Raw genomic sequence first — 20,007 nt, forward strand, 5'->3', positions numbered from 1 at the left:
ACACTGTATTGTATGATGTTTTATCCCCATTGTGCAATTTTTAAAAGCATTTATGCAATTTTTACATCAACTGGAATCCTTTTGAAATAGTCTGGTGAATGTTTTTTTTTAAACATCATTTTACATCCTCTTTTATAGAGTTGCTTCTCGCTGATTCACCTATTTGCAGATCCCCCCCCCCACACACACACTGTTTTTGTGCTCAGACCAAAGCGTTGTCTAATATAAAAGTATTGTTTTGGTGGCATCTTGGTGCCAAGGAACAATGTTTTAGTGCGTTGAGGAGCTTTATGTAGCACTTTGCCACCATCTTGTGGCAATTACAATCCTTGGGATTTCAATTCGTGGCACTGCTCGTTGCCTGTCATCCCCTATAGTAATTCTTGAAGAGGTATTTTGTACTAAAACTAAATGAAATGTTTAAGATGTGCATAATTTTACAGTGGGTTAAAATATATGTTTATATCTGGTACAGTCCGTTCAGTTGTATTAAACCTTTATAGTAAAACTAATTTGCATTTAATCTTTTAGAACTGTTTGTTTCTGAACATTTATTTAAGCATTGTTTTTATTCAAATTATATCTGCAGTACTTTATTAGTTAAGTAGTTTTTTTTTTTTTAAATAATTTATTTATATATATTTTAAAATATCGAGACTGTATTTCATGTTGCTGGATTCACATTGAACGTAAAAAAGTTGAAGTTCTTAACTATTACGGTAGATGGCGACCTCTGTGAAAATGTCACATTACAACAGGGAACAGGAAGACAGCAAAGAAGAAGAAGAAGAAGCGGCGCAGCAAAGCAGCATGGCGGCTGACATGAGATTACCAGCTATTCGAAAACTAGTATCTTTTTGTCTTTCCACTGGGGACAGAAGAGATTTGGTCGTGCCCGGCGATGTGATCACGTCAGACTCTGGTTTCATGAGGTAGGTCCGTGTTATCGTTCCATATTAAGCCTGCTGTCTGCTCCGTGTAAATAAATTCTGACCACATTGTTTTTAAGGTGAAGCCTCATGCAGCCTTGCTTGAAGCTTCCTGTCTAATTGCTTTTAAAAGTCAAATTTTCGAGGTTATTATGTGCGCATAATCTCCCCCCCCCCCCCCCCCCCTCCCCAGTTGATCTAAAAATTTATTGTAATTTCCATTATCTGTGATGGCCTAATCACTGAAATAATTCCACCATTTGATTTTGTGTGGTTCATGTTCATCTGAGCTGTTTAGGATGGAATCCTTTATGTTTTTGAGTGTTTTCAAAAGCTGGGGCACTGACTTGGCGTATGAATAACGGGTAAAGGGATTGCGTTACGAGTGAGCCGATGTGGGAGTTCCTCGATTTATTTATTTATTTTTTGCTTTGACTTGAGTTAAGGGCGCTGTATTGTGGCAGTGAACTCAACTCACTTCACAATAAACCGCAGATTGTTCAATAGTGATAATTTCATCAAAAAAAGAGGCTGAAGCTGTTTAATGGCACTTCCAGTTTAAATTGAATGTCAAATTAAACACAAAACAAAGATTTACACATTTATTTAAAACAACCAAACTACGTTGCCTTAAGAGCTGCCCGCTAACTTAATGCTAACATATAACATAAAATCCTGCTGCCGTGCTAATAGTTAACATCGATAGTTGCCGTTTTACAACAATTAAGCAACTGATATTTGAACAACACATGGAGACAGATTTAAAAGAAAAGATATTCAGGCATATATTCTTTATCTTCTGTGAAAAAAATGACTAATATTACAGCAACTGACTGAGTAGTAGTAGAAGTATATTCTTTTTTTGTTTGTCTGCGTGACTATACTATACTCCATTTACTATGTTTATGTGCCCAGCAATTGGCTGGCAGCTAGTCTATAGTCAGTCCAGCTCAACCCCATGAGGATAAGTGAGATAGAAAAAGAACAGATGGACAGTCATACCTCAATCGGAGAGATCGTCATTAAATATTGCCATACCATATAATTTTCTTTCGTCCCCAGGGGCCATGGTACTTATGTGGATGAGGAGAAACTGACTGCTTCTGTGGCTGGAGAAGTGCAGCGAGTGGACAAACTCATTTGTGTGAGACCACTCAAGACTAGGTAAGCGCGGTACGCAAACACTGATTTTTAGCACAAGTGATTCTCAAAGTGTGGTATGTGTACCACTAGCGATACGTGGGTTCCCTCTTGTGGTACGTGAAAAATCACTGCCCAAGTACAGTTCAGTGGTATTTAACTTTTTAGGGCAATACATTTCCTTGCAATCTTTAAGAACTGTTTGTTTTTAAACTTGTTTAGGTGCAATATTATTTTAAATTATTTATTGCAGCTTTTTTGTTTTGTTTTCCTATATTAATGTTCAAACAGTGCATAATGTTACAGTGGCTTACAATAATATTGAATATAGTTTTTATGACTTAAACCTCTCCCTCGTTTTGGTAATTCGGGGCTAAAATGAGAAAAATAAATGTGTTCTTAAGTCTTTGTATTGGATTGCAGGTTCAACGGTGAGGTTGGTGATGTGGTGGTTGGCAGAATCACAGAGGTAATGTCTCTTACTCCTTACAACTCCCAAGTAATGGTCCACTGTTATCGTATTTAAGTTTTTCATGTTTTTATATAGGTACAACAGAAACGATGGAAGGTAGAGACAAACTCCCGACTCGACTCCGTCCTTTTGTTGTCTTCCGTCAACCTTCCTGGAGGAGAACTGGTAAAAAATAAAAAAAATCCACAGAGGCTGCTTGACTTTGAAGTTGTTCTAATTCCAGTATTTTAGAATAGGAAACAAAGTTTTTTGGTGATGTGATGACCTTCTTCCAAAAGCATATCGGTAGTCAGAAGCTGACCTGCACTGTGTTTGTTTACAGAGCGCTTGGCAGTTCCTCTTATTGTCTCTTACCTAATATGTTCTGTGTGGGAACCCTAATAATTGCCCCCATCACTGCATTATTCATTCACTCAACAGTCACACACTAGTGTTGGTAAGCTACTTGTGGTGCCACAGCTGCCCTGGGGCAGTCTGACGGAAGCGTGGCTGCCATTCTGCAGCTACGGCCCCTCCGACTACCACCAAACATCCAACCACATTCCTTCATAGGCTAAAATTAACAGTTGGGCTAAACTTTTATGATGGATAAGTAGTTTTGAACAGAAGTCAATAAAAAAGTGTGACAAACCCGTGGCCCACATAAAATGACATCTGGCTGTATTTGAAAATGACTCCTGTGCTATAGATGTTTTCTTCAAAAGACTTTATATTTTACTATTTTCTTCCAGAGGAGAAGATCAGCAGAAGACGAGCTCACCATGAGAGAATATCTACTCGAGGGAGACCTCATCAGTGTATTCTTTTTCTTTATTTCCTAACGTTTATTCAATTTTTAAATGTCTCTCCTATAAACCTTTCCTCTGTTTTCAGGCAGAGGTGCAGTCTGTCTTCTCAGATGGCGCCTTGTCACTTCACACTCGTAGCTTAAAGTATGGGAAAGTAAGTTACAGAGCAAAATGGGGTTCAGTTCACTGTAAACGTGGTGCTGATTGTGTCTTTGATCGCAGCTCGGCCAGGGGGTGCTCGTCCAGCTTTCTCCGTCTCTCATCAAAAGACAGAAAACACATTTCCACAACCTCCCGTGCGGGGCCTCCATCATCCTAGGTAATAACGGCTTTGTGTGGCTGTATCCCACACCGGGACAGCAGGAGGAGGAGGCCGGGGGCTTCTACACCAGCCACGAGGTGAGGCATTTGTTAAATTTCTTCTGATTAGGGTTGAAATGGTTTACCGATAAACTGTATTTTAATTATCCTTAACACCGTATTTACTGTAATGTGTTCTCTATGTTGCGGCCCCTTTGAGAGTGACGCAATTTTGACGACTTTAGTTTGCCGCAATATTTAGTGAGTATTCAAACCCTCAAATGATGCTTTAAAAAGAAAATCGAGGAGCAACAAATCTTTTTTGGCTTTTTTCTGGTGTTCTTGGAGACTTTTGAAGGCTCGCATGTTTGGGTCATAGCGCGAGATGTTCACTGACTCGGTGTCCAGGCTGCAAGTGAGTTACGCTTGGCAGCGGCAAAACAGGGAAATTCTTCCTGAAGTGCAGGTATCCCTGACTTCTGTGCTGGAGTAGCAGACAGAGTTCAGTTGTGGAGGCTCAAGCGGGAATGGATAACACCTGGATAAAAATGCTTGAGTTGACCAAATAGCCTTTAAATGCGTCAATAAAACCAATTTAAATTTAGGAGCCCAAGAGCAAGTGTGGCACAGTGCCATGTTATCACATATTTAAAGATTGAAGTTATTTTTTCGTCAGATGCCATGTAGCTTAACACAAAAGGATATTGGAAACTTGTACTCACCCTAACCTTTCCCCTGTAAAATGCTTCATGTGTTGCCGTGCACATGGTCCATCTGACCACAACACCACATCCATCTTGAAATGATGGATGTGGTGTTGTTCCCCACTGATGGAACAGCTGGTGGCCAACAAAAGGACTAACAGTTCGGTCTAAAGACACAAAGCCTCGTTGCAGGAGTTTTTCGATGTCACAGATTAATTTGGTTTTTAAAGAGATATATTTTATTATTATTATTGTTGTTGTTATTTTGTTCTATGTTCGAATTTTATTTATGTACAGTATACCAGTATACAACTTGAGTATACAAGTTTTCCCATCCCTTAGTAAAAACCTTGTGAATGTGTCTGTTTTTATTGTTCTGTTCATGTTTTTGTTTGTGTCCCCCCTCTTACAGCCTGTCAGCCTGTCTGACCGCGAGGTCATTTCCCGGTTAAGGAACTGCCTGCTGGCTTTGGCGGCGCACAAGGTCCGACTGTTTGACACCAGTGTTCTCTACTGCTATGAATCTTCACTACAACACCAGGTAGGAAGCAGGAGTGGAACAAGAGTGCGATTAAAAAGTGCATGTTCATCAAAACGATAAAAGCATTTTCACTCGTGGAGACAGCGCTTCATACACAGCACTGTGTGTATGTGGCGCATGGACACATCATATCGCCCCCCACAAACACAATTTCCCCAAACAGTCAAGTACGTGACACTTATACACAAGATAACGCTAATGTGTGCATCCAACAAAACTCAGTGCAACTCTGCTTACCTTTAGGCTATCACCTGGTAGCAGGGGCTTCGTACTCGTGGGTGATGTCGATGTGGCTGTTGTCGCGTGATCGTGCTTCTTCATAATTGTGTTTCTCACTGGTGTCCGGCTGTCACTTGAAACTGACTGGAATTTTGCCCAGCCTAGCTGGTCATGTCATCTGGGAAGAAACGCAGTGTGGGGCGGTCATTGTTATTTAGCCCCACTGTTATTGCAGGGGCAGAAAGACTCGCTCACAGACAATTTTCCCCAACACCCAAAGATGCTTAACGTAGTTTCACACAAACAAAGAAACAATTAAAAAGCAACAACACACATTTAGCCTTGGTGGATGCAGCGTAGGCCAGGCAAGCAATCTTTCTGCAGAAGCTAGTGATGGCTAGATAGCAGGCTCAGGCAGGTCCCAGCCAGTGAGTTTTTACAACACTGTGAGAGGTTCCGCCTTCGGCTACGATACGAGAGCCTGCTAGCGATGGTGTTAGCGAGGCTTCGGGGTTGAAATAAATCCCCCTTCCCTTCCTTGCATGTTAACATGCATGTATTTGTATACAAACAGTCAAAATGGATGGATGGATCCCCTTTGATTAGTAGATGGTTAAATATTTCCCAGATATCGATCCCAATATGATAGGCTACAAAAAGAGAAACAAGAACATGTTTAAACAAAACAAAATGACATGACGCATATGCGTGTGTGTGTGTGTGTGGTCTCTGCAGGTTAAAGACATTCTGAAACCAGAAGTGATGGAGGAGGTTGTAATGCTGACACAACAGAAGCTTATTGAACAGGAAGGTTAAATTGGGAGTCGTTTACAGCCGGCGTTGAGTCACACGCTGACCAAATCAACTTTACAAACATTTCCCATTTTTGTATGCTCTCTGCTGTTGGAATCCCAACAAGTAAAACTTCTTTTTGTGACTTTGTAAAACAACAACAACTGTATGCATATATGCAATAAAATGTCTTGTGATTTTTAGTGTTGCATGACTCCCAGGTAATGACTGACTGCACTGGTTATGTTTGTGTACTGTGAATAAAACTGTACATAAACCTGCAGCAGTGTGACATAAAAGTAAACTTTATTTTACACTTTGCACATCATCTAACTCTCGTTTTAGGGCCATAGTAAAAACATGAAACAAAAAAACCCAAACAATGTTATACACTCATGGGCACAGTTCTGCAATGTAGTGTTTAATTTATTTATTTTTTTCTTTTCTCGTGCCACATTATCAAAAAGTGGCGGTATCTGTACTTCTACTTACAGTACCGGACTTTTGCCACATTGTAATTACTATCAAAAAATAAGGATATCGATTCTTACACTGTTCATTGTTATTTATTGAGGAATGGACCCTCCTTTTTTCTTCCTGGTTAGCTTCCTTTCCTTCTTCCTCTCTTTTGCCTACCTTTCATACATCCTCCCTTCCATCCTTCTGTACTTCCTTTCATAGATCCTTTATCCTTTCTTCTGGCCTCATTTTCCCTTCATTTCTTGCCTTCCTCCATCCTTCCTTGCATCTTTTTTCCTTCCTTTTCACCTTTCATTTATTTCACACTTCTGTGCTTCCTTGCAGCCTTTTTACTTCCAACTCCTTCCTTTCCTGCCTTCTTTCCTTCCTTTCAAACCACAGCTAGCTATACTACTTTAATTCTTTCTGCTCTTAATTTCTCCCATCTTTCCTTCCTTGCTTCCTTTTTTTCCTTTCCATTCGTCTGTCCATCTTTCCTTTAGTTCATACTTTCTTCCTCCCTTTTGGACATTTCATACCATAATTCTGTCCTTCCATTCTTTTTTCCTACCCTCATCTTTGTTTTTTGTCCTTCATTTCTTCTATCATTCCATTTTAATCTCTTCCTTGCACCCTTTTGTCTTTTCTTCAATTATTCTATTGTCTCCCTTTAGTTCAGTCTTCTTTGCACCCTTTCCTTCCTTTTCATGTACACCCTGTTTTGTTATTACTTTCATCTCTCCATTCTTCCTACCTACCTTCCATCCTTCATTGCACCCTTTTCCCTTCCATTTATTGTCACCCTCCTTTGTCCTTCATTTCATAGTTCCTCCATTCTTTCCATCCTCCTATTGGCTTTTAATTCGGACTTCTACCTTCAACTTTGATCCTTCTTTCCTTCCTTTCTCACCATATTTCTCCCTTCAGTTTTTTTCCTTCCCACCCTTCTTTCTAACACCCCTTTTCCTTTCTACCTTTATTTCTCCCTTACTTGGACTTTTTTTTTTCTTCCTTCTTACTTCCATCATTTTTCCCCTTAATTCCATCCTACCGTTGTTGCATCACTTTTGCTTTCTTTCACTTAACACCAGCCTTCCTTCCTTTCATACATCCTCCAGTTCCTTCTTCCTTTTATTTCATACTTCCATCCTACTCCCTTCAATCCTTCCATTCATTCTTTATTCCTTTTATTCATTTGATATATTCTTCCTCACTGCACACCATCCATCATTTGTAAATCAAGGAATCAAACCGGTTTAAAAAAAAACTATATATTTTTGCATTTCTGTACTTGTTAAATACAAAGTCTGAGTACTTTTTCCACATCTGCAAACTACAGTGAAAAAGTAAATAAGGTTTTACGTTGCTAACTTTGAAATGTTGTACTGTACATAGGGACCCCCCCCCCCCCCCCCAAAAAAAAACTTTCTGGTGCACCGGCTTGAAGAACTTACGAGCCCACGCACGTACGTGACGTCACACGTGGTCCCACCCACATATTTGTGTCAACCACCTTGCGTATGGAAGTATGGCGGCCCCAGCAGCCACCCGACGACGAGCGCTCGGTCGAAAGTTCGCCGCAGCTCCCCGGAGTCTCACATGAGGGGCAATGAGTAGGCGTGTGCGACACGGCGGCTCTGCGACAGCGAAGCGGCCAGCGGCGGTCTCCACGCGGGCACGACAGACGCCGTTGGCGGCGTCCGGCTGACGGAGGAGTCGCCTGGATTTCGATTTCGCTCTCCAAGTAGAGTCCGGTGGTGATGGGTGGGGAGAGTCGCGGAGGTTTGCCACTTAGCTCCCTGTGGCTGGAATAAAGCAAAAGTGTTGAATTTGGAGATGTTTTTGTTGAGAAAAGTGTTCGGGTGAGGAGGAGGCGACGCGGCGCCGCCGACCAACTGTTGACTGCTCCTGCGCCTTCAAAGAGGACCAGAGGCTAACGCGAGCTAGCCTCCATGGCTATCTGCACTTTTAGCTTATGTTGCTCGGCTAAACTACGGGATATAAGTTTACAACAACACGTAAGTTGCCTTTCACTGCCCTATTTGCCTCACCACACATGTTTTTTGGACGGGTTTTCCATTCTTTGACTTGACTCGCAGCGATAACATGCTCGTCGGCAACTTTAAAGTTAGGATAACAATAGTGCTATGCTAAGTTTCTTGTAGTTTTACGCCAAGTGGGCCATAAGTAGTTATACACTTTTCAAATAAACCTATTTGATGTAGGAAGAATGAAAGGAAGTGACAATGAAATGATGGAAGGAAAGAAAAAAAGGATAGAAGGAAGGAAAGGAAGGTTGAAACGAAGGTTAAAGGTTGGGAAAGGGAGGAAGGAAGACTGAAGCAGGAAGAAAGGGAAAAAGAAAGATGACAAGAAGCTAGGATGGATGGTATAAATGGGAGGAAAGAAGTGAGGCTAGAAGGATAGTATGAAAGTAAGAAAAAATGATGGACAGATGGAAAGAAGCATGGAAGGTACCAAGGAAGGAAGGATGGTATGAAAAGATGGAATGAGTGGAAAGAAGGGAGAGTGGGAGAAGGAAAATAAATATAGGAGGAAGGAATGTATGAAAGGTTGGAAAAAAGAGAGTAAGGAGGAAGCGACAAGGTAGAATGGAAGGTTAGTATGAAAGGGTGGAAAGAAGGAAGGTAAAATTGTAGGGAGGAAGGATGGTATGAAAGGAAGAAGGGGGGAAAAGGAAAGAGATGGAGGACAAAATGGAAGTAATGAAAAATAGAAGGAAGGTGATGGATGGAAAGAAGGGAGTGAGGAAGGAAAAAGCGATTACAGGAAGCCAGGATATCTGTTATTAATGGAAGGAAGGAATAATGAAAATATGGGTTGGAGGGAAGGGTGTATGAAAGGAAGGAAAAATGGAAGGATGGATGTACTCAAGGAAAGAAGGATGAAAGGAAGGAGCACAGAAGGTAGGAAGTGGGTTAGAAAGGGGGAAGGATGGCATGAATGGATGGAAAGAAGGGGAGAAGGATTGTATGAAAGGAAGGACCGGAGGAAGAAAAAGAATGGCAGGTTGTATTGAAAGGATAGAAAGAAGCGGGAGAGGGAGGTACATTGGTAGGATGGAAGCAAGGAAAAACAGACGGATGGCAGGAAGCTAGGATAGATGTGATGAATGAAAGGAAGAGGAGAGAAGGTAGGCTGGAAGGAAGGCAAACAAGGATGGATGGATGGATGGATGGAAGAATGGAAAAATTACTAGAAGGGAAGTATGAAAGGAAGGAAAGCAAGATGCAAAGAAGGGAGAAAGTGATGACTGACGATGCTGATGTATTGATGTGATTTGCACACTGTAACTCCTGCCGATTGTTCTTGTGCAAGTTATGCATATTTAATTTGGAACTATTCTACAGCTGTCTTGGCAAGGACTCCCTTGCAAAAGCAATTTAGAATCTCAATTGGACCAGTCCTCGTGAAATAAAGTTGAAATAAATAAAAATTAAAATGTATGCAATGGAGGAAAGAAGGGTGGAAGGTAGGAAGGAATAAAAATGAACGATGGAAGGTTGTGGCACCCAGTCCGGCGTGCACCCGGCTTCGCACGTGCCAAAGTCAGCTGGCAGAGACTCCAGCGACGCTAACGAGGACAAAAGCGCAATAGAAAACAGATTGATGGAGGTGTGCTTAATGACACTTGAATAAAAATTGTCCTCCCATTCCCCATAGATTCCTCAAGCACCCCAATCCCATTAATGCGTGATAAAAAGAGGCACGCTGGAGTAGCTTGGACCTGCAGAACAAATCTGCATCACACCAGGAGAGGACATCCCGACCCAGGGCGAAGGACTCCTCCCGTCTCCTCCGCTGCTCAGCTCTTCCCCTCCCCTCTTCCTCCTCCTACTCCCTGCCCTCTGGCCAGTTGTCGGACGCCTGAGTCCGGCCCGCAGAGTCCCGGCTACGGCCTGGCACCCTGCCCTTATGGGGCAGCAGCCGGGGAAGTTTGCAGGGGACCAGAGGAGACCCAGTCTGCCAGCCTTCATCAAGGGTGTGAAGAGGGAGTCCACGCGCCATGGGACGCAGCCCTGCAATGTCTTTGCTGTGCACGGTAAGAACAAACGGAAGACCACCGTCGGTCTATTTATCATAATGAAGAAGCTTATCTATTAGCTGCTGAGGATTTGTAGAACCTCTAAAGTTGAACACGGTCTGTTTACTACTAGGGTTGCAAAAGACTGGAAAATGTCCGGGTAATGTCTGAAGTTAATCTAGGGAATTTTGGAAAATATACTTGACTTTTTTAAAAATCAAATTTAGAACTTTCTTCTCATAGTATTACAACTTTGTCGAAAATGTTACAATTTTAATCTTGCAAATATGACCTTTTTATCTCAAATTTAAGTTATCAAAACAGTATGCAACTTTTTTCTCAAAAATATGACTTGACTTAAATCTTGAAAATATAGGAGTTTTTGTTCAATACTATACATCTTTGTTCTTGTAATATTACGATTTTAAATTTGAAAGTTAACAGCTTTTTTCCTAAAATGTGCGCTGACTTAAATGTAGAACTTAATTTTCATATTATTACAACTTTAATTTTGCAAATATATGACTTTTTATCTTTAAAATATACACCTTTTTTATTTCAGATATTAAGTTTCCAGTAAATTTCATGGGAAGCTAATCTGTGGAATTTGGGAACTATTTCAAATTGGAACATTTTCCATGGGAGTTTATGGGAATTAACTGACAATTAACTGAGAATTGAGGGTAATCTAATGGAAAAGTATCATATCCTTGCCAAATGATGACGTGTGAGCATCTGGGTGTGAGTGGTGGTCTACAGCAACTCCTTGTAAGTGTTCCTTTTTTGTAGTTATGTTTAAAGTGTAAAGTCTTCTCTGTACTCCTTGTAAGTGTTTTCATTTTTTATTTGTTATTTTCACAACTTTAAAACCGGTCCCAGGTAGCTTGAAAGTGGCTCTGAATTTTCACCTAGCCTAGCTGATCGAGTCATGGGTGGAGGAAATGGTTTGTGTGTGTGTGTGTGTTAGTGAGTGTGCGTGTGAGATGGCGTTGTGCAACTCTTTGTCCCACATGCGTCTCGATCACTTTATGTAGATGAGGCTCGTTGGAATTGATTTCATCTGTGCTCTTGTGATTAGGAAGCAGACTTCCTTCAATTCGAGTCAGTGGGTATTTGCTGCTTGATTGCGTTAAGCTCAGGCCATTGATCCTGTGGAGGAGAACGCCTCGTGAGAAAGTAGAGATGTTGCAAAAACAACGCCGAGTGACAGCAGTTGAACATGTACGGGCAGCTCCCGATTTAGTCAAAATCCCAAAGAGTCTTGTGGGTGAAAGTGCGCTCGGCCTGTGCACCGTATGGTTGGTCAAATAGACACAGCTGTCTGTGAAAGCATATCATAGTAATATTACAACTTTAATCTTGAAAATATATAAATTTTATTTCAAATGTACGATCATGTTCTCATAAACGTACGATTTTGTGACTTTAATCTTGAAGAGATACAGATTTTTTTCCCCTCAAAAAAATGTACACAACTTTTTTTCTGGAAAATATACTCGTTTTCCTCAGTTTACACATCTCATATCAATCTTTAATCTTGAATCTACTGCTCTTTTTTTTCTCCTTAAATACGCAACCATTCATGGAAATATACAACTTTTTCTTGTAGTATTACAACTTCAATGTCGAAATTAAGATTTTAAACTAATTTAAAAAATTGACTAAAATTGACTGTTTTCTAAAAAATATATAACTTTAAAATCATATTTATGCTTTTTTTTAAATTAAAATGGAGGTACCTTTCCTCGAAAACATACACTTAAAAAATACGTCGTCATTCTCATAACATTACTGCTTAATCTCCAAAATGTCTTTAATGTAAAAAAAAAAAATACACAACTTTTTTTTTCTCAAAAAATAACTAACTTTTTAAATAATTTTCTTATTTTATTCCGACTTTAATCTAAAAAATTTACAACTTTTTATCTTGAAAATATCCAACATCCCCCGTTAAAAAAAAAAAAAATCTGTAACTTTCTTTGACGTAAATCTCATGCTACAATTGGTGGGCCTCTTAATCCTTGGCACCATTGTACCAGATCCGTGCCATCCATGTGGCCTGCAAACTGATAAGTTTACCAAATGTGTGTAGAGCTATGATTGCCTTGGCGGGGAATAGTCTCCACTGCCTCTTGTATAAGGTGGAAGGGGGGGCTGATGTTGGACAGGACAGGGAAGGTCAGAAAAATAGAGCGAGCGCATTTGCTGGTAAATGGATCGAATTTGGCGCGGGGTCAGCGACAGTGACGCCTATTTGTTTTCCCCCTCTCGTCCCCGTGACGAGCCGCTTGGACTGTCCTGGGGGGGATGTGAGTCACAGTGCAAGTGGAGGGCATTGTCAACACATTATTTGACTTTGTCTGCGTGTATGTTTTTCTTTTCTTTTTTTGCACGCGCGTGTGTGTGTGAGCCGGCGGCGTGCTGCTGCTCCACAGGCAGGTTGAGACCTCTTGCCTTTCAGCTGCCTGGGAGCTAGGCGGAGCAGGCAAGCAGTGACCTGTCTTGTGCCGCCATCTCATCGATGCGCTTAATTGCAGATAGCTGAATATACTGTGACAACGTACACTGAATGTGACTGATTTTGGAGCAGATTACAAGATGCACTTGACCTACATGTAGTTAACCATACAGTTGTGCCTTGACTTACGAGTTTAATTTGCTACGTGACCATGCTTGCCACTCAAAACACTCTATGAATGAATGAAATGAATGCAAATGCCATTACAGTAATACGTTACGGCACCACAAAATACACCAACAAAAATGTTTGGTCTATACACCTCTGATCTACCATATTCTACACTTATGCATAGTCTTGTAATTGAGATTAATTGAGATAAGTTAATTACTCATTTTGCTGTCATTTACCCAAATGAGAAGGCTGGACTGGAGGCTGTGGCATTGCTCGCCTTAATGGCGCCCTGTGCGAGGTCCCCTGGGTGGCCGTCATCAAAGGGGGGAGAAGGGTGCTGACGAATATTTATGACCATCCTGTGCCGCTCCAAACGCTAAGTGAGAGACAATTTGAAATGACAATTGAATTACTTGGTGAATATAGTTATCAATGGGAGTGCCGCTCTGTGCGGTAGCACACGTCCCGATTGCCAATTTCTGTCACTGACTGGAGGTCATTTTAACTTTATGTTGGGATCTTGAGAATCTTGCCCCCTGGTGGTGTTTTTGAAGGGCCACTTACTGTTAATTTTTGGATGACTATTCAGGATTATAGTGACAGTTACTTCAGAAAGTGTGCATTTTTAAAAGAAAATTACAAGACTAAGACACAAAAGAAAATAATAAATAGATCAAAGTAAGGGCAGTTCATTTATTTCAGTAGTTATATTAGCATCAATACACACAGAAGGAAATATTTAATTTTTTTTTTTTTTTTTTTAGAATAATTTTGATGGTTGTAGCCTAGAGCGGAGCACAGTCTGCCTCAAGTACCGGGTTTCTGGGTTCGAATCTCGACTCTGGCCTTCCTGTGTGGAGTTGCATGTTCTCCATTTGCTTGCTTGGTTTTCCTACAGGTGCTCCTTCCATGCATGTTAACTTCATTTAAGAATTGTCCAAAGTGTAGGTGTGAATGTAGATGGCACATCCCATCGGTGACATCCTTTGATTTGTGTGCGTGCCTGTTTTCTCCCCTCCCACGGTAGCTGCATTCTAGTGCCTGTTTTAGTGAGTAACTGGCTCTTTCCTGGCTGGAACCCATGGAATCTATACAGTCTAGACACCAAATCTCCTTCTATGATCCCCTGGGTCCTCAAGATTGTGTTTATGTGTATGTGCATGTTGTTGATACGTGTACGCCCATGCAGCAGAGGCCTGGGAGTAATGCTCGTGCAGGCTAGCTGTTGAGAGATAGAAGCTGTTCCATAGTGGCTCGCCCCCTTGTTATGGGCCAAGCAAGTCCTACTGGACAGGCACAGATTATCAATTGTTTGCCCCTCTCTGATCAAACCTTGTCCACCTGGAAGGAAGTCTGACGCTTACTCGTGACCGCTTAAAACAGGTGCGTGCCTTCGTAAATCGTCAGCGTCAAAGTGGCTGAATGCCAGCTATGTGGTGGGGACAAATGCTGACTTGATGGCGCTTTCCCTCCATTAATCAGCACATAATGACATCACATTTCCCCCCAGACATAAACCTGATGTAATTTGAAGATTTTGAAAAGATATTTGGAAAATATTTGCTACAGTGGAACTGCAATTCATTGCGGAACACTTTGCGACCAACAATTTGTTGCTATTATGAAACATAGGTTCCCACAGGAAATAGTGGAACTAGAAGTGAAGCCGTGGCACTTATTAAACCTCTATTTGTTTAGAAAAAAGTTTGAAGTAGCATTTTAACATTCTTAACAGGAGTGCAACAATACATGTATATATGCAATTTTATTTTTTAGCTCATCAAATTCTGACAGCGAGATTCTGCGTACAACTACTCGTAGCGCACATCCACTAAACTCCCCCTCCCACATTCATTCAGACCAAGCTGCTGAGACAGAAGCTACATGCGAAGCTAGCTGTTGCATCATGCCTAATGCCTTAAATGTACCTGAAATTGAAGCTCCTCTACCATCTTTCACATCTGGCTTTTGGCGTTTGACCAACAGATGGCAAGCGCGTCGCGGACAAAAGCACAACAATATGTTGCAAGTGTCACACATTGCTGAACTACATCGGTAGAAATACAACAAACATGACAAAAAAATTTCATCAGCCCGATAAAACAAGTGCAACCAGACAAAAACAAGAAGCGCGCATGCTAACAATTTACACTGCAAACATAGAAACCACTGTGTGCATTTCACAGTTCAAACTTTGCAGCAGAAAATGTGTCAAGAATAGCAGCACCAGAAACAATTAATTTTTCATTTGATATTTCTTTATAGTCTCAAATAATTTCACACCATAGAACAATGATTCTAAAAATGTTTTCATGTCAGGGATTGGGTGTTTGTTTTATATTCTGCCGAGAATAGAAAATACACCATCAATGACCCCCAAATACACTACTGTATTTGGTTCATACTGTGTTCTTAGAATGTTTAAAAAATATGAATGATTGTTTCATAATATGTTTAGGGATCCATTTATTTTTAATATGTAGTCTGCTGCTCAGAACCCATCACAGATGAGTGATTTTTCAGATGCATTTAGTTTATTATTATTTTTAAAAGGCACTGTTTGTTTTATATGGTGCTAACTTGTAAGTATGCGCAGCACAACATGAGACTGGCATAGCTGCACCAGAAACAAATCTTTACTGAGAAATAAGTACTTTAACTATTGTACTCCATTTTTATTTAGATTATACTGTGATACCATGAGACCACAATATTTTTGGTCACGGATTTCACACTGTCAGAATCTGTTACCGGCTCATGCCTTCTCATATTTGCCTTTGGCCATGCAGCACTGTGTAGCCAAGATCAAGACGCATGTGGCTAATTAGGTTCAATTTCTGGTCCTCTGGTAATCCTCTCACTTTCTCATTGCCGTTGCCGGTACCTTGTGGTGTGGTGGCATCACAAAAAGCCAAAGAAAAATAACACCCTTGTGGAAGTCTTATAAAATATGCCAAGGTCTCGAATTTAATGTGACTTGAAAATTTGCTCGACTTCAGGGGCGTTTGACTTTCCATTGTATTCATTCCCTAAGAACCTTGTGTTCACTGGAGGAGGTAAGACTCTTACGCAATCAAAGCAGCATTCTTTTTCTAAGTGTTAACTTGTTAACCATAACATTTTTCTGTCAGGCGTCAGCGTATGAGAAATGTGTTACGTGCTGGGCCTGCTTGTAGCGGGTGCACCCAAGGGAACCAAAAACAAACATGCTTGTTTTAATGCACATTCTAATTTGCCCACACCATGAATGGTGGCCTTCTATGAGTCAGCGTTGTGATTGACTGGCGGTTGGCCCAAGTGGCACCAGCTCGCTAGCAGCAAACTCCACACGTAAGAAAGAAGAGCTAAAACAGGGTACACACATACTTATAATGGGGCCTAATTTTAGCATTTTTCACCCCCTTTCTTTCAATATCTGAATTATCGGTTATCTCAGATTAACCTGAGCGATACATTTTTTATTGTTTTTCCCTTCGTCCCCAATGTTCTCAGAAAACATTTTAATCATTTTGAAAATGTTTAACATCCTAATCGATGTTTATTTATTTATTTGAGAGACCTCGCACATGAAGAGGAACTGTGGCTCTTGTTATCGTAGGACTGTTATTATGAAAGAGGTCTACACGTGCTCAGTTTTCCTGTGATTCATTTGCATGTTGCGCCAGAGGTGTGTTGTGCAACGATAACTACGCTGTAGAGAGGATGGAATAAAAGCGGTGGAGATGCATCTGCATTCCTCTCTCTCTTTCCTCCCATTTATTTTTGTCTGTCTCTTAATATATTTTATGTCATTTTGCAGTTTTTCCAAACCAAACATTTGAGCCCCCCCCCCCCCCCACAACATGCATTGTTTTGCTCGCAACAATTTGAAGATGTAGGCATGTCGGTTTCACACAAACACTAGAGAATCTTGCCAACATCTGTACGGCTTGTGTTGGAGCATCTGACCTTGTGATTATCGCTGTTTGTTTGCTATTTATTAGTTTTTTTTAAAAAAAGAAAAAAAATACTGATTCCTGAATGTCTTGTGTGGCCACCCGCCTGCTTTCCCCGCCATATGGTTTGCACATTTCGCAAGAAAATCAAGCAGCCATCGGCACTACATACATGCGTGGAACTTGTTTGCAGCCATACACAACACAATTGTGGTCTTAGTGTAAACATTCATCCTGTCTTGGTTTCTGTGTTGACCACATTTTTTGTAGTCTGCACATAGTGATTCTGCTAGGCAGGTTTTTCTTTTTACAACCCTCTGACATGAATGCGTTGCTTCTTTACTGTTTTTTGTTTTGATCCTGGTACTTGACTCTCCTGGAATAGAAAATATGCTCTTTTGTGCCAACAATATGAGTCAAATTGAGTAATACAACTGAAAACGACTTGATTACAACCTTTGACATGCTTTAGGCTGGTTTGCATGTTTTTGGCCCTTTTATCCTGGGCTTCGAGAAATGAGCAACATTTCTGATTAATCACCTGGTTCTTGTCACCCTATTTAAAATAACTTCCAAAAATCTCAACTGGTTTTATCGAGCCCAGTTTTGGCTGCAGTGGCGATTGCCGCAATAGCAAACTGACAGTCAATAAGTCACCTCGCAAGAAAGGAGTTGGGCTGGAGAGAACCTGAGACTGCCTGAGCTAATACATACCAGTGTGCGTTAAGAAAGGCATTTCATTAGAAAGCGCATGATCACATTGGCTATAGTTTAGTAGCCCATTACCAGCACGAACGGATGCTAAAGGAATTAACCTTGAACGGGGGTTGCCAAAGTTTTGTTCCTAAGTGTCTGTTCTCCCTGTGGATAGCTCTTGAGTGAGGAATTATGTGCAACCCAAAACCTCTTAATCTCATCTGATTGTGAGCCATGGAGGCATTTTTCACAGTCATAAGTAAACAGGCAATCACACCATATAAATCCATGGTACCTCTGTTAGTTTCTGACAAGTGATACCTTGACTTATGAGTGGCCAATTCAAGGCCAGCCATTTTCAAAGCAGAGTTCCCCACAATGCGAGCCGTTTTAGAGCATTCTGACTCTTCGTTCAAGACCCACAAAATATTATGTTCTTTAACAATACATCATAACTACCAAATGAAAGAGTGGACTTTCACCAGGAAAAAAAAAAGTTTTCTATCTTTTTCTGTTCTTTACTAATCAGCAGTCAACCATGGTTTGGTTTAACCAAAAATGCTTGCTTCTGACTGGTAAGTGAAGAAAACAAGCTATTTGTGAAAAGAAACAGGTCAAGCATAACATAACACAGACTTTGATGCTAATAATTTTTGCTGTTGTGACACCTCAAACTATAAAACAACAAAAATACGACTACTCTGTTTATACAATGCATATACATACTCTGTTCAAGTGTGAGGCGCCTTAACTTGTCCGACTTCCGTGTTGGCATTTCTCTCCCTTATAATCGACGTGATAGGGCGAGATTCACCCTCTAACCTTTATCTTCCAACTCAAAAGTTGTGCTGATTTCTAATCCAAAGTCATGCAACACTGCAATCCACTGTCATTTGTTCATCATTACAGTTAAATACAAGCTTGAATTTCACAGACAAGCTAGGCGAGACAACACTCTCTTCCACGCCTACCCACTGAAAAACGTACTTGATGAATATATTGGTCGGTGGCAATAAATGCTTGGATTCCAGTTGAAATTTTGTAAAAAAAAAAAAAAATTTTAGGCGCTGGAACAAATTAATGGCATTCCAAGTTCAGATCAGTTGAGAAAATTGATACATATAATATGAGTAAATTGAGTTACGAGCTTGGTCACGGAACAAATTAAACTTGTAAGTCAATGTACCACTGTATTTCACTACTCTTATTGCAAATCCGTGTAGTATGGAATCATGGACGACCGACACTGCTTCGGCTCTCTCCCTCGCTCCTCTGTAATTAGGTTTGCTCAGCTTATAGTGCAATAAATCTTGTTCACTGACGGACAGGAGCGATGCCAAGTGCAGTCTGCTGTACGTTTCCAGCGCTGTGAGACGGTGTAGTTAGTGCGTGTCTTTGTCAGTGGAGCGGGGTATAACTGCATTACTAATTTGTCACGAACCAAACCAGAGAAGACTTTTATAGAGCTTACCTTCATATCAACCCTGACATTTGTTACATTTTTATCGTGGCATATAAAAAAATAAAAGCAATGCCCAGTTGGTAATTGATAGTTAGGGAATAAAATGTGGCAGCCTGAGAGCCAGCTTGTATTTATTCGCTTGCGTATACATGGTAGCCATGTGGGAACTGTTAGAGGAACACTAAGATGGCTTCTTTCATTGATTAATAATTTTTTTAAAATGTTAATTTCACGTGCCATGTGTTTTGCTCTAAAGAATCAAACACTGAATGCGTTAGTAGGACAAGTTTTACAAGAGTTACGAGCTGTCGATTGGTAAATTTTTATGGTTTGTCTTTCAAAAATTGGAGTTAAACGCAAGCTTCCGATACACTGCCGCTCGAGTTAGGTGGGGAAAAAAAAGGAGCAATTAAAGTACTGTATTGGCCACACATGTGGGCAAGGAGAACGGCAGTCACCGATGCATTATCAGCCGTTTATTAACCCGGACAAACAATCAACCACATATAAAAAATATGAATGTAATCACAAGGAGCTGCTGTAGGCCACAGCTCACACCTAGACGCTCACACTGAACTATAACCAGCCAAGCCAATTTCAGGTCCTGACATCACTTGATAGGCCACGCCCCTTAAAGGCACACAAATACTACAATACCTACAGTAATTACATGTTATTAACCAAATTTATTTCTTTATATTACCTTTTTTGAGGTTTTCATACACTATAGTGCTATTTGTGTGTTTTTTAGACATGCTTGGCAAATAAAGATGATTCTGATTGTCTTTGTTTAAAACGTAAAAATGAATGAATGAATGAATTTGGTTGGATGCGGTGGTTGGAGGGCGCCATAGGCGCAGAATGGCAGCCACACTTCATTCATTGTAAACCAA

General features: G+C 40.7%; 2 protein-coding genes across 3 annotated transcripts in view; both read left to right on the top strand.

Moving 5' to 3' along the window:
* The first annotated feature begins 757 nt into the window (after nucleotides 1–757).
* Nucleotides 758–6,168, top strand: exosc2 (exosome component 2). The gene is made up of 9 exons (XM_061799236.1): nucleotides 758–932; nucleotides 1,992–2,093; nucleotides 2,493–2,538; nucleotides 2,617–2,706; nucleotides 3,273–3,338; nucleotides 3,415–3,483; nucleotides 3,552–3,728; nucleotides 4,746–4,874; nucleotides 5,829–6,168. The coding sequence occupies exons 1-9, from the start codon at nucleotides 811–813 to the stop codon at nucleotides 5,907–5,909; spliced, it is 882 nt and encodes a 293-aa protein (XP_061655220.1). The 5' UTR covers nucleotides 758–810; the 3' UTR covers nucleotides 5,910–6,168.
* Nucleotides 6,169–7,827: 1,659 nt separating this feature from the next.
* The window catches only part of abl1 (c-abl oncogene 1, non-receptor tyrosine kinase), a 32,635-nt gene continuing 20,455 nt past the window's right edge, over nucleotides 7,828–20,007 (top strand). Inside the window, exons 1-2 of one of the 2 annotated variants that reach the window (XM_061799298.1) lie at nucleotides 7,828–8,362; nucleotides 10,029–10,407. In XM_061799298.1, the coding sequence (XP_061655282.1) occupies nucleotides 10,281–10,407 (127 nt within the window). In that variant the 5' untranslated portion in view covers nucleotides 7,828–8,362; nucleotides 10,029–10,280. The remainder of the gene's footprint in view (nucleotides 8,363–10,028; nucleotides 10,408–20,007) is intronic. The other variant, XM_061799296.1, reaches the window with a different exon arrangement.

Source organism: Phyllopteryx taeniolatus, chromosome 15 (genome assembly GCF_024500385.1).
Source record: "Phyllopteryx taeniolatus isolate TA_2022b chromosome 15, UOR_Ptae_1.2, whole genome shotgun sequence".
Taxonomy (NCBI): domain Eukaryota; kingdom Metazoa; phylum Chordata; class Actinopteri; order Syngnathiformes; family Syngnathidae; genus Phyllopteryx; species Phyllopteryx taeniolatus.

Coding starts and splice junctions, on each gene's coding strand:
- exosc2 (XM_061799236.1), top strand. CDS start 811: ATGGCGGCTGACATGAGATTACCAGCTATTCGAAAACTAGTATCTTTT. Junction 2,094..2,492: donor GTGAGACCACTCAAGACTAG/GTAAGCGCGGTA, acceptor ATTGGATTGCAG/GTTCAACGGTGAGGTTGGTG. Junction 4,875..5,828: donor AATCTTCACTACAACACCAG/GTAGGAAGCAGG, acceptor TGGTCTCTGCAG/GTTAAAGACATTCTGAAACC.